General features: G+C 43.2%; 1 protein-coding gene across 4 annotated transcripts in view; it reads left to right on the top strand.

The window, feature by feature from the left end:
- Positions 1–14429, top strand: part of CHD3 (chromodomain helicase DNA binding protein 3) — an 82166-nt gene extending 67737 nt beyond the window's left edge. For 3 of the 4 annotated variants that reach the window (XM_075859247.1, XM_075859248.1, XM_075859246.1), the window contains exons 32-40: positions 815–959; positions 1153–1242; positions 1826–1978; positions 3702–3810; positions 4252–4384; positions 5935–6130; positions 7257–7420; positions 11724–11847; positions 13770–14429. In XM_075859247.1, coding sequence (XP_075715362.1) covers positions 815–959; positions 1153–1242; positions 1826–1978; positions 3702–3810; positions 4252–4384; positions 5935–6130; positions 7257–7420; positions 11724–11847; positions 13770–13870 — 1215 coding nt within the window. In that variant the 3' untranslated portion in view covers positions 13871–14429. The remainder of the gene's footprint in view (positions 1–814; positions 960–1152; positions 1243–1825; positions 1979–3701; positions 3811–4251; positions 4385–5934; positions 6131–7256; positions 7421–11723; positions 11848–13769) is intronic. The other variant, XM_075859249.1, reaches the window with a different exon arrangement.
- Positions 14430–14669: the final 240 nt, after the last annotated feature.

Genomic DNA, 14669 nt, shown 5'->3' with positions numbered 1-14669 from the left:
ATACAGTGACTCCACCAGCAGAATAGTGAGTGCAGCTCTGGAGTATAATATATGATATAACTCAGGATCAGTACAGGATAAGTAATGTAATGCATGTATACAGTGACTCCACCAGCAGAATAGTGAGTGCAGCTCCGGAGTATAATACAGGATGTAACTCCGGATCAGTACAGGATAAGTAATGTAATGTATGTACACAGTGACTCCACCAGCAGAATAGTGACTGCAGCTCTGGAGTATAATACAGGATATAACCCAGGATCAGTACAGGATAAGTAATGTAATGTATGTACACAGTGACTCCACCAGCAGAATAGTGAGTGCAGCTCTGGAGTATAATACAGGATGTAACTCAGGATCAGTACAGGATAAGTAATGTAATGTATGTACACAGTGACTCCACCAGCAGAATAGTGAGTGCAGCTCTGGAGTATAATACAGGATGTAACTCAGGATCAGTACAGGATAAGTAATGTAATGCATGTATACAGTGACTCCACCAGCAGAATAGTGAGTGCAGCTCCGGAGTATAATACAGGATGTAACTCCGGATCAGTACAGGATAAGTAATGTAATGTATGTACACAGTGACTCCACCAGCAGAATAGTGAGTGCAGCTCTGGAGTATAATACACGATGTAACTCAGGATCAGTACAGGATAAGTATTGTAATGTATGTACACAGTGACTCCACCAGCAGAATAGTGAGTGCAGCTCTGAAGTATAATACAGGATGTAACTCAGGATCAGTACAGGATAAGTATTGTAATGTATGTACACAGTGAGATGCCTCATGTCCATATCTGTTTTGTAGACCCCTACTCCTCAGGATACAGTGAGTCCATCTTCCAGTGTCGCCCCAGAGAAAAGTGATGAGAAATTGACGGCGGAAACATCAGATCAGTCACAAGCGAAACAGGAGCCCCAATCTGAAACCCCAGTCGTGGAAGACCGGATCGGTGTGTATACATACATAATACATGTGACAGGTGTAACGTCCCACCGTGTAAGACACTGGAGGCTGAATTAAGGATTCTTATACTGAAGTCTTATGGGACTTCTATACGGCTCTGTAATAGGAAATTCACTCATCGGCCAGACACCAGTATTCTGTTATCTTATTATTTACCATATGTTACTTTCATCCTTTAGCTCCTCAGCCTGAAAAACCACAAGACGGAGCCGTCGAGAAGGATATAACAGCAGAAAGAGCAGATGCTGGACAGGAAGAAATGCCAAGGGGTGAATGTGCATTGATAATCTCTCAGTAGTGCAGCCTCAGGCTCTGGGTCTATAACTTTTAGAGATCATACGATATCTCAGTGTAGAAGTAAGGTACGGATTTCACACTTTCAATGTACAGTAACATTCCTTTAGTCCGGTATCCGATCATCCAGAAAGTCTGGGGAGAGAAACCCCTAAGATTAAAAAACACGTGGCTTATAGGAGTTGTAAACTGCACCAAATTTTTTAATGGTGTGCTCCATTTTTTTAAGCGCAATACATTACAGTATAGTACGCCAGCCACGAAGTGGCGTCAGTTAGCGAAAAGTGACTAACATGTCAAGCCAGATGCACCAAATTTATCATAAGGCATATAGCACAGTGTAGAAGCAACTGGCAGAAACTACGACTCCCAGCACAGTCTAGCTGTCAAGACATGGTGGGAGTTGCAGTAGCTACATAGCTGGAGACCACTGGTCTATAGGGAAGCCATGTCGATGAGTAGAGTGATAATATTGCGGGATGTAACATTACCAGACAGGTCACGCGTCCTAGTCACAATGAGGAGTACATCTATGCTGATCGTTCTGTAATCTTACAGCACCCGAGGAAGTCAAGTTCGAGAGAGAGACGCTGAAAGAGCTGAAGACCAACCATCAGCGTGATGAGGCAAGGAACAACAACGGGAGAAAGGAGGAGAGCCGGCCCGACAGGGCACGCTTCATGTTTAATATTGCAGATGGGGGCTTCACAGGTAAAAAAAATACTCCCGTTTTATGCATACAGCCCCTATGAAGATCCATGTGTCTCCATAGTTACAGACGACAATTTATAGTCTGATCCTGCAGTCATGTGTTAATTTACCCTCTCTGCCCTCTCTTCTTCTAGGTTAGAAAGTAGGGGACACTTTGAAGAGCGTATGACTGCAGGATCTGAGTATACAGAGGGTTTACTTGTAGTCTGTAACTATGGAGATACATAAGTTGACATAGGGGCTGTATACACACACTAATAGTATTACAGCTGACACCCTGCACTAACGGCCAGGCACAGAGATCGCACTGCTCCTGGCCATTTAACCACTTGGAGGCCGTGGTCAATAGCGACCGCGACATCTAAGCCGTTAGAAAGTGGGACGGCCCCCTCTGACCGCCCATCGCGCCCTCCCCGTGACGCGTTCACAGGGTGCCAACGGTTGTCATGGCAACCCGGGAGCCTAATGAAGGCCCCCAGGTCTGCCTTCACTCTGCCTGTGTTAAGCATAATATAATGCAATACGTTAGTATGGCAGTAATTTTTACCAGCGATCTGGCGATCGCTGGTTCAAGTCCCCTAGGGGGACTAATAAAAAGAGTAAAAAAAGTAAGGTTAATAAAGTTTTTAGTAGTAAAAGAAAATAAAAAAATATTAAAAGTTTCAAAAAACGTCACATTTTTCTAAATAAAAATATCTACAAAATTGTTATCGCCGCGTCCGTAAAAGTCCGAACTACTACAATATAACATTATTTAACTCGCACAGAGAACGTCATAAAAAAAATGTAACCGCCAGAATCGCAAAATGTAATAAAAAATTATCAAAAAGTCGTCTGTACTACAAAACTACAGCTCGTCCCGCCAAAAAATAAGCCCCGATGCCGCTCAATCTACGATAAAAGGAAAAAGTTATAGCTCCCAGTGTATGGCGAAACAAATTTATTTTCTTTGTAAAAGTAGTAAAATATTAAGGGCCAGTTCACACTGAGTTTTTTTACACGGTTTTTGACGTGGAAACCGCGACGGAAAACGCGACAAAAAATTGGCCGAAAATGCCTCCCAATTATTTCAATGGGAGGCGGAGACGTTTTTTCTCGTGAGCGGAAAAACCGTCTCGCGGGAAAAAGACGGGACATGCCCTATCTTCGGGCGTTTATGCCCCATACCTCCCATTGACATCAATGGGAGGCAGAGAAAGCGTATTTTGCGGCGTTTTATGGCCGCGGCGCTCAATGGCTGCAGACGAAAAACACTGCGAAAATCGGCGTTCAGGGAGAGCAAAATCATCCTCAAAATTCCAAACGGAATTTTGAGGCAGATTTTCCTCCTGCAAAAAACTCAGTGTTGAACCCGGCCGAAAAAAAACCGGTATAAACTTGGTATCACTGTAATCGTATTGACCGGCAGAATAAAGTTAATTTGTCGTTTTTGCCGCACGATGAAAGACGTAAAAGCGAAACCCCCAATTAAATGGAGGAATCGCAGTTTTTTCCAATTCCACCCCACATACCCACATAGATATTTTTTTTGTTTCCCAGTAATTTCTATGATACTTTGAATAGTGCCAATAGAAACAACTCCCCCTGCAAAAAATAAGCCTCCAAACCGCCCTATTGACGGAAAAAAAAAAAGTTATGGCTCATGGAAGGCGGGGAGTGAAAAACGAAAAAAATGGCTGTGACTTCAAAGGGTTAAAAAGCATTTTCTGTTTATCACCCTCAGAACTTCACACCTTGTGGCAGAACGAGGAGCGGGCAGCCGTCTGCTCCGGCAGGCTGAACGAGATCTGGCACCGCCGCCAGGATTACTGGTTACTGGCCGGGGTTGTGGTGTATCCTTGTTTACTTGCATTCATTATTTTATATATTGTATTTGAGAGAGGTGTGTGTTGCTGATGTATTTAGATCGTTAGGTCAAGGATGAGTTTCAGCCAGAAAAATGTTCCAATTCACTGACAGCAAGCAGAGATATGTAACATGATGATAAAATTTGCTGAGCCTTTCATTATTTTATCAGAAAACACCTTTAACCCCACATATGTAGAAGTAAAATCGTACCTTTATGGACAGCTTCGCCCAAACTGTGTCTGTATGCCTGAGTATATTCTGCAGAACAGGAAGTGTTGTCATGGGGTCATAGGACTAGGACAGCTGGAGCTTCAGGCCAAGAATTTCCACCGGGAGTACGCTATTAAAAATGTTTATTATCAATTCTTTTTCATCTGTCAAGCTTGGTCATGTGTAAAATCAGCAAACTTCCTTAACCCTCTCAGACATGGATATGCTCGGTGGCAGGACCTTCAGAATGACCCTCCCTTTGCGATTATCAATGAGCCATTTAAATCCGAAACCAACAAAGGGAACTTCTTGGAAATGAAGAACAAGTTCTTGGCCAGACGGTTTAAGGTACGACCCCGAAGGCCTTCACTACTGTTCATGTTAGAACCTGAAGGACAATTATATGACATGCAGTGGAGGAGAATTTGTTGCAACAGCTTTTCAGTAACATTAGGGTACTGTACACCTTACCAACGCTGATTTTGGGCACCATCACACTGGATGAATGGCCACTAGGGGGCTGTTACATAGCCCGTCAGATATGCCCTTCCCCTTTGAGACCACAATCAGTAGAGCCGAGACAGGTCATACAGTATATCTTGGAAAGATGGGGGGGGGGGGGGGGGGGGTAGGGTGCTGTTTTTTAGATCTCTGATTGGTACTTTACTAAGCTATTACATGGGCATGGTTACTCCAGTAGTCTAGCTTATCTCATACTGATCCTAAATTACAGCCTGTTTTATATTCCAGAGCTGCACTCCCTATTCTTCTAGTGGAGTCACTGTGTACATACATTACATTACTTATCCTGTACTGATCCTGAGTTACATCCAGTATTATACTCCAGAGCTGCACTCACTGTTCTGCTGGTGGAGTCACTGTGTACATACATTACATTACTTATCCTGTACAGATCCTGAGTTATATCCTGTATTATACTCCAGAGCTACACTCACTATTCTGCTGGTGGAGTCACTGTGTACATACATTACATTACTTATCCTGTACTAATCCTACGTTACATCCTGTATTATACTCCAGAGCTGAACTCACTATTCTGCTGGTGTAGTCACTGTGTACATACATTACATTACTTATCCTGTAGTGACCCTGAGTTATATCCTGTATTATACTCCAGAGCTGCACTCACTATTCTGCTGGTGGAGTCACTGTGTACATACATTACATATCCTGTACTGATCCTGAGTTACATCCTGTATTATACTCCAGAGCTGCACTCACTATTCTGCTGGTGGAGTCACTGTGTACATACATTACATTACTTATCCTGTACTGATCCTGAGTTACATCCTGTATTATACTCCAGAGCTGCACTCACTGTTCTGCTGGTGGAGTCACTGTGTACATACATTACATTACTTATCCTGTACAGATCCTGAGTTATATCCTGTATTATACTCCAGAGCTACACTCACTATTCTGCTGGTGGAGTCACTGTGTACATACATTACATTACTTATCCTGTACTGATCCTGAGTTACATCCTGTATTATACTCCAGAGCTGCACTCACTATTCTGCTGGTGGAGTCACTGTGCACATACATTACATATCCTGTACTGATCCTGAGTTACATCCTGTATTATACTCCAGAGCTGCACTCACTATTCTGCTGGTGGAGTCACTGTGTACATACATTACATTACTTATCCTGTACTGATCCTGAGTTACATCCTGTATTATACTCCAGAGCTGCACTCACTATTCTGCTGGTGGAGTCACTGTGTACATACATTACATATCCTGTACTGATCCTGAGTTACATCCTGTATTATACTCCAGAGCTGCACTCACTATTCTGCTGGTGGAGTCACTGTGCACATACATGACATTGCTTATCCTGTACTAAGAAATCCTGTCACTTTTCGCTCTTTACAGCTACTGGAACAAGCGCTAGTTATTGAGGAGCAGCTGCGCCGCGCTGCCTATCTGAACATGACACAGGACCCGTCCCATCCAGCCATGGCCCTAAATGCCCGTTTCTCAGAGGTGGAATGTCTGGCAGAAAGTCACCAACACCTGTCCAAGGAATCACTGGCGGGGAACAAGCCGGCCAATGCCGTCCTCCATAAAGGTAAACGGGACATTGCAGGAAGAGAGAGGAAAGGAGAGAAGGAAGAGAGGCGAGGGAAGTGTGGAGGGGAAGTTCTACTCATGGACACGTTACATTTCATCTTGGCTCGTAATGTGTTTGCAGTGTGAAAGCATTGACCAATATCTTCTTGTCTGTCAGCCCTGTGTCTAGAGATGTTCATGTCTGCTGCTAAATGGGGGTTCCATTCAGACCCTCCTCTATTTGCTGAGCTTGGCAGTTGTATATTGTAATCATCAGGTCGTAAGCAGCGAAACCCCGAAATCAGCTGTGTTGCAATGTATCTGATACATTGTAACAAACCGTCAGCTGTGTAAGCCAGATTAGGTCAGGACAGGTTTTCAGCCTACAAACATAAGAAAGGTTGTTCCCATTCACTGATAGCTAACAGAGATCTTGAAAATGGCAATAAACACAAGGTATACAAGAGGTATCTTTTTACAGTCTATGGCCACATCTAGTCTTCATATCCTTTTGTATACTTTTCGACCATCCCCATCTTGTACTCCAATCACATCTAGAGCTGTATTCACAAATTTGCTGGTTTCCTGTTAGCTCTCAGGCTGCTGGACCTCACGTCTTATTGAAAACCGCATGCCCTGCTGTATTGCATTGCGTGGGATGTAGTCTTTACTCCAGGCACTACGTAATAGTTTGATGTACAAAACACTACATCATTATTCGTGGATCCTAGCTGAGATGTTAGGGATATGGCTGCTAACATTGGTAACCAGTAAAATTGTAAGTGCAGCTTTGTATGTGACTGGAGTATAAGACATGATCAGTCCAAGGTAAATAATTTACAGTCGCATATTTTTATGTTCTTAAGTGAACCTGGGCTTAAAGAGATAGGCTTCAACCATGAATGTTATAGATATCTACATCGACCGTGGGCTGGCAGACAAAGGGTTACTTATTGGTGGTCTCCAACCTGTGGCTCTCCAGCTGTTGGAAAAGTGCAATTCCCATCATGCCGGGAGTTGTAGTTTTCCAGCAGCTGGAGATCCAGAGGTTGGAGACTACTGTCCTAGACAATGCTGAGAGGTGTAGTATCTCAAGATGTGGGGTAGTAGTCTGGTACAAGTGTCTGAGCTCTCCCTCTATTCAGTGTTGAACCAACTGGAGGAGCTGTTGAGCGATATGAAGGCGGATGTAACGCGCCTGCCTGCCTCCCTCGCACGCATCCCACCCATCGCGGCCAGACTGCAGATGTCCGAGCGCAGTATCCTGAGCCGACTTGCAAGCAAAGGGAGCGAGAGCACAGCTCCTCCGGTGAGAGACCAGGCTGGGTTGTGTGCAGATCTGGGGGAGCTGTAAAAAAAGGGAGATGATGATAAAAAAAACCTGCATCCGCTTACACGGTCTCCCACCTGTGGCACATCAGCGGTTGCACAACTATAACTCCCAACATGCTGACTACAACAGCTGGAGGACCCTCTGGTTGGAGACCTGTGTAATGAAGTAACGCTATGGTTTGGAGCTACTAACACATTGTTTAGGACTAGCTTTAATAGCGATTACCTCATAATGTTAGATGATTCCTTGAAGTTTAATGCAGAGTAGCTTTAATATGGCGCTTTAAAGCGTAAAATCGGGCAAATACTATAAATTCCGTTTTTTTATACCCCTAATCCTCCTCAAAAATCTTACTTACCAGGGGTCCTGAAATGTAGAAGTCACATTTATTGCTCCCTGTCTGCTTTTACTGGAACATGGTACCCTGCCCTCTGTATAAATAAATACACCCTGTGCTTTATCCAGAACCTGAACTCCAACTATAAATATAATATATGTAAAACGTTGAGTTGTAAATACATTACATTATTTATCTTCTACTGTTCCTGAGTTACAGCCTGTATTATACTCCAGAGCTGCACTCACTATTCTGCTGGTGGAGTCACTATGTACATACATTACATTACTTATCCTGTACTGATCCTGAGTTATATCCTGTATTATACTCCAGAGCTGCACTCACTATTCTGCTTGTGGAGTCACTATGTACATACATTACATTACTTATCCTGTACTGATCCTGAGTTATATCCTGTATTATACTCCAGAGCTGCACTCACTATTCTGCTGGTGGAGTAACTTTGTACATACATTGCATTACTTATCCTGTACTGATCCTGAGTTACATCCTGTATTATATTCCAGAGCTGCACTCACTATTCTGCTGGTGGAGTCACTATGTACATACATTACATTACTTATCCTGTACTGATCCTGAGTTATATCCTGTATTATACTCCAGAGCTGCACTCACTATTCTGCTTGTGGAGTCACTATGTACATACATTACATTACTTATCCTGTACTGATCCTGAGTTATATCCTGTATTATACTCCAGAGCTGCACTCACTATTCTGCTGGTGGAGTAACTTTGTACATACATTGCATTACTTATCCTGTACTGATCCTGAGTTACATCCTGTATTATATTCCAGAGCTGCACTCACTATTCTGCTGGTGGAGTCACTATGTACATACATTACATTACTTATCCTGTACTTATCCTGAGATATATCCTGTATTATACTCCAGAGCTGCACTCACTATTCTGCTGGTGGAGTCACTGTGTACATACATTACATTACTTATCCTGTACTGATCCTGAGTTACATCGTGTATTATACTCCAGAGCTGCACTCACTATTCTGCTGGTGGAGTCACTGTGTACATACATTACATTACTTATCCTGTACTGATCCTGAGTTACATCCTGTATTATACTCCAGAGCTGCACTCACTATTCTGCTGGTGGAGTCACTGTGTACATACATTACATTACTTATCCTGTACTGATCCTGAGTTATATCCTGTATTATACTCCAGAGCTGCACTCACTATTCTGCTGGTGGAGTCACTGTGTACATACATTACATTACTTATCCTGTACTGATCCTGAGTTACATCGTGTATTATACTCCAGAGCTGCACTCACTATTCTGCTGGTGGAGTCACTGTGTACATACATTACATTACTTATCCTGTACTGATCCTGAGTTACATCCTGTATTATACTCCAGAGCTGCACTCACTATTCTGCTGGTGGAGTCACTGTGTACATACATTACATTACTTATCCTGTACTGATCCTGAGTTACAGCCTGTATTATACTCCAGAGCTGCACTCACTATTCTGCTGGTGGTGTCACTGTGTACATACATTACATTACATATCCTGTACTGACCCCGAGTTATATCCTGTATTATACTCCAGAGCTGCACTCACTATTCTGCTGGTGGAGTCACTTTGTACATATATTACTTATCCTGTACTGATCCTGAGTTATATCCTGTATTATACTCCAGAGCTGCACTCACTATTCTGCTGGTGGAGTCACTGTGTACATACATTACATTACTTCTCCTGTACTGATCCTGAGTTACAGTCTGTATTATACTCCAGAGCTGCACTCACTATTCTGCTGGTGGAGTCACTGTGTACATACATTACTTATCCTGTACTGATCCTGAGTTATATCCTGTATTATACTCCAGAGCTGCACTGAATATTCTGCTGGTGGAGTCAGTGTACATACATTACATTAGTTATCCTGTACTGATCCTGAGTTACATCCTGTATTATACACCAGAGCTGCACTCATTATTCTGCTGGTGGAGTCACTGTGTACATACATTACATTACTTATCCTGTACTGATCCTGAGTTACATCCTGTATTATACTCCAGAGCTGCACTCACTATTCTGCTGGTGGAGTCACTGTGTACATACATTACATTACTTATCCTGTACTGATCCTGAGTTACATCCTGTATTATACTCCAGAGCTGCACTCACTATTCTGCTGGTGGAGTCACTGTGTACATACATTACATTACTTATCCTGTACTGATCCTGAGTTACATCTTGTATTACACTCCAGAGCTGCACTCACTATTCTGCTGGTGGAGTCACTGTGTACATACATTACATTACTTATCTTATACTGATCCTGAGTTATATCCTGTATTATACTCCAGAGCTGCACTCACTATTCTGCTGGTGGAGTCACTGTGTACATACATTACATTACTTATCCTGTACTGATCCTGAGTTACATCCTGTATTATACACCAGAGCTGCACTCACTATTCTGCTGGTGGAGTCACTGTGTACATACATTACATTACTTATCCTGTACTGATCCTGAGTTACATCGTGTATTATACTCCAGAGCTGCACTCACTATTCTGCTGGTGGAGTCACTGTGTACATACATTACATTACTGATCTCGAGATATATCCTGTATTATACTCCAGAGCTGCACTCACTATTCTGCTGCTGGCATCTCTGTGTAAATACATATCCTGTACTGATCCTGAGTTATATACTGTATCCAGAGCTGCACTCACTATTCTGCTGGTGGAGTCACTGTGTACATACATTACATTACTTATCCTGTACTGATCCTGAGTTATATCCTGTATTATACTCCAGAGCTGCACTCACTATTCTGCTGGTGGAGTCACTGTGTACATACATTACATTATTTATCCTGAGTTACATCCTCGCTTGTTTAGTATCTTCACAGAGCTTGCTATGGGGATTTGCATTCTGGGTAGCATCATCTGTACACCAGACACTTTACTGTCATCTGATGCAGAAACAAAAAACTGTCCTCCTGCATTATAGGAGCTCAGCGTTACTGATCTAACTTGTTCTAACAACGAACTACAGAATGCAAATAACCAGAAAAAGCTTTGTGCAGACGCTGAACAAGCAGGAGGTCATCGGAGATTTCAGCAGAATTGCGACTGCAGCTCAGGTGTATAATACAGGCTGTAGCTCAGAACATAATCATTTACATAGTTACTCAGCCTTTTACATAGATTATATATATTTTGTTAAAACTATAAAATAGTCAAAAGTAGACACGGGATTAAAAAGGGTTGTTTGGGATTAGATCAAGTGAATAAGGCTGGACTGCAATACTAGCCACATACCATGGATAAGGGGGGCACTGTTTCTAGGGGAAAAAAAGAAGACCCTTAAAGGCTTGAGTGATCAACCTTTACTTGAAATCCTAAAAGTTCAGTCTTCGGAGTTTCATAATAAAGGAGGTTCTCGGTAAAGCGGCTTCCAGCAGAGAACGATCGTCTCTCCCTCAGGGATATGTGATATGGGGGTACCCTCGTACCTCGGTAGGAAATAAAGCAGAACTTCAGCTTTATTTCCTCCTAAATATTTTTTTATTTCCTCCGATAGTTTACTGGAGGAGCACGGCAGGCAAACTATTGATTAACCTTTTGGGAAACCACAAGTTCCAGCAAGCCCGGGAAGTCCGACATTGGGATTTAGATTCCACCTTAAGTTGCCGAAGGAGGAGCTGACAATTGGGGGACAGATTTCTGCTGTGGATAGAGGTTTTCGGTGCATGACACAGAGGTTCCTTGTGTTATCCCCGCCCCGTCAGGCCCTGCGCTAGGCATAACATAATGTGTCAGTTTCTCCTGGAGTGTTCCTTTAAGATGGTGGGGCGACGGGGACTTAGAGGGTAGTTCTAGGGTCAGGACTTGATTAGTATTTGTGAAACAATCAGACTGAATTCTCTCTGCCCTCCCAGGTTTTCCCCCCTGGTCCTTACACCACGCCTCCTCTCTTCGGGGGGCATTTTTCAAGCAACCTACCCACAGCACCACATACTGGGACAAATTATAATCAAATGCCCATGGGGTCGTTCTTGTCAGGTAAGAAGACAGCGAGTGATCTTCGTTCTCTCCTTTCAGTCTCGTTCTTTCCATTTCCATTCTTGTTCTGTCCTTTATATCACGTCTTGCTGTGCCTATTGTATTGTATTCACACACATAATGCATGTGTTGTTTTTATTTCGAGGTTGTCCTAGATTAAAAATAAAAAAATGTGGTCTGCGTTTTTCTAGAAACAGCGCCACTGTTGGCCATGTGGCTGTGCCTGGTATTGCATATTATTATTATTTAGCTCAATAGGGCTGAGCTGCAATATCAAACACAATCCATGGACAGGAGTGGTGCAGTTTCTGGAAAAATGCGGAGCAATTTTATGAATTCCAAAACCCTTTAATACATCCTGACTTCTACTGGCTCCTGTGATCACCTGACTGATCATGTGATTGCTGGACGACTAGATCCAGTACAGCCCTAAATGGCAAATGTCACAATGAAAAGGCCGATTTTTGCAAGTAATAGCGGCTGGTATCACAACTGAAAGGGCTATTCCTATGATAGAAAGTGATGGCATATCCTAGCGATATGCCATCAGTTTCTGTGACTGGATTAACCCTTGAAGGTTTTATTCTGACCTTTTTGGGGAACAAATTAAAAGACAAGGTGTGTTGGTGGAGAAAGAGTGAAAAAAAAATTAAGAATAAGGAGAATGGGGGACCGAAAGTCCCCCGAAGTGCTCCGTGAGAAGCTTGGGACCTGCAGGGTCTGTGTATGGCTTGTATGTCCGGCAGCTCCATAGAAGTGAATAAAGCGCCGGTCACGCATGGGCACAAGCGCAACTTGCGCTCTATTAATCTCTATAGAGCTGCCGGACACAGACACCGGAAGTCCCATGCTTCTCATGGAACACTTTGGGGGTCTTTCGGTCCCCCATTCTTATTATCGCTTGGGGTCCCAGCGGTCGGACCCCCAGCGATCACACATGTATCCCCTATCCTGTGGATAGGGGATACATGTGTTTTCTGGGACAACCCCCTTAAAGCTGAAACTAGCCTAGTTAACATACTTCACACCAGAGGACAGTGCCAGGGCTGATATCTCCAGGTCATTTTATGTTTTAGCCCAAAAATGGAAGTTGTGTCCCCCATAGTTAAAATACAGCTTCTCTAAACAGGCACTGCCCATTGGTGTCCACGTGAGACGCTTGGGTGCGGTGATAATGAGCCTGAGGAGGTTTGACGAGCTGAATACACAGACAGAGACAAGACTGTGTTTACTGGCATCCACTGATCAGTGCTTCAGATCATGCTGGGATTTCCTGCTCTGAATGAGGCAGAGGTAGCTGCTTTATTCAGTGTTTGGACACAGAACATTTTCAATTGCTGCTTCAAAGAAAACTGCGACTCACTGGTAAAATCTCTACAGGGCTGCCATAGGGAAGCATAAATCTGGTGAAACGGATGAATAACCTTTTAAATTTGCTACTTTTGTACAGATTTTTAGATTTCTTTTTAAATGTACTTTTCTCCAGTCACATCTAGAGCTGCTCATAAATGTTTGCTGTGAATATGCAGTTGTCATCTTTGTTCCCATAATGGCAATAGATTTGTAAACGCAGCTTTGGATGTGTCACAGTCTGTTTGTATGTAGACACAAAAAAACCACAAAAAAAGGCCATACTTACTGAATGTGTTGGTAGACACCAGTTCCCAACAGGACGCAGACAAGTAAAAAATGCTACTAGTGGGAGTGGATATTACTATTTAATGCACCTGAGCCCTCTCCCTTTGTAGCATTTGTGGCTTGTCTGCATCCTGTTGGGAACTGGTGTCTACAATCCATTTAGTAAGTATGGCCTTTTTTTGTGTTTTTTTGAATATATCTATGTCCCCATTTTTTGTGTATTGCTTTTGTATGTAGACATGCACATTTCCCTCAAATTTTTTACATTGTTTTAATTTCCCCAGCTTCTAATGGTCCTCCCATTCTGGTAAAGAAAGAGAGAGAGATGGATCTAATGGAAAGGAAAGACGGAAGGGCCGGTGAGGTGATTTGTATCGATGACTGACCGCTTTCCCCGCCTGGTGTTTGCTATTGAATGGGAATGCCGTGTGCAGCTCCGAGGGGAATCAGTGACCGATATGACCGGCCAGGAGCGATGTCACCGCACTGCTGCAGTCTGTGCACCCCCTGCAGGGTTGTTGCCCTTATTCCCATCGCGTGCTGGGATAGAATGAAGCCTACAATGAATCCTTCCACATCCCTGCATGGTGGCATGGGCGACGGGTCTCTCTCTTCCTTTAACACCAGTCATATGAGCAAAGTGAAATGGGATCTGCGTCACCTGTCCTCATGGGTGATATAGGCAGCAATGAGCTTACCCCTCTGCTTTTTGGGTGACCCAAGCAAAAAGTCTCTCGTCAGTCTCTCTGTCCCTGTGTCCTCTTGCCAATCGCCTTCTGGTGTCCTCTGTTTTCGCTAATGATCTATACCATGTATATATACAAACATACACACATTGCTTTCAGTATACCTCTGCCTGGCCTTGCAATGCCACACGTGGTTGTTTTTTTTTCATGGTCCGCTTTTGTCTCCTGATGTACATATAAATTATACTTTTTATTTCAGCTTGTTGGACTTCACTGGGTATTTATTTTTCTTCAATGTACTGTACGTGTTCGTCTCATAGTTCCTTACTGAAAGTTATTTTGACACCAAAAATTTGGCCTGGAATAATACTGTAAATAATAGACCAGGAGGAGGGAGATGCAGCTGCAGGAGAGAGATGCAGAGGGGTGGGGGAGCAGTATGGGAAGATATCTGATTGGCTCAAAGTGCTGTGTACATCAATGTGTGGCCGACAGAAA

This window comes from Rhinoderma darwinii, chromosome 3 (assembly GCF_050947455.1).
Source record: "Rhinoderma darwinii isolate aRhiDar2 chromosome 3, aRhiDar2.hap1, whole genome shotgun sequence".
NCBI lineage: Eukaryota > Metazoa > Chordata > Amphibia > Anura > Rhinodermatidae > Rhinoderma > Rhinoderma darwinii.
This window is presented reverse-complemented; position numbering and strand designations above follow the sequence as displayed.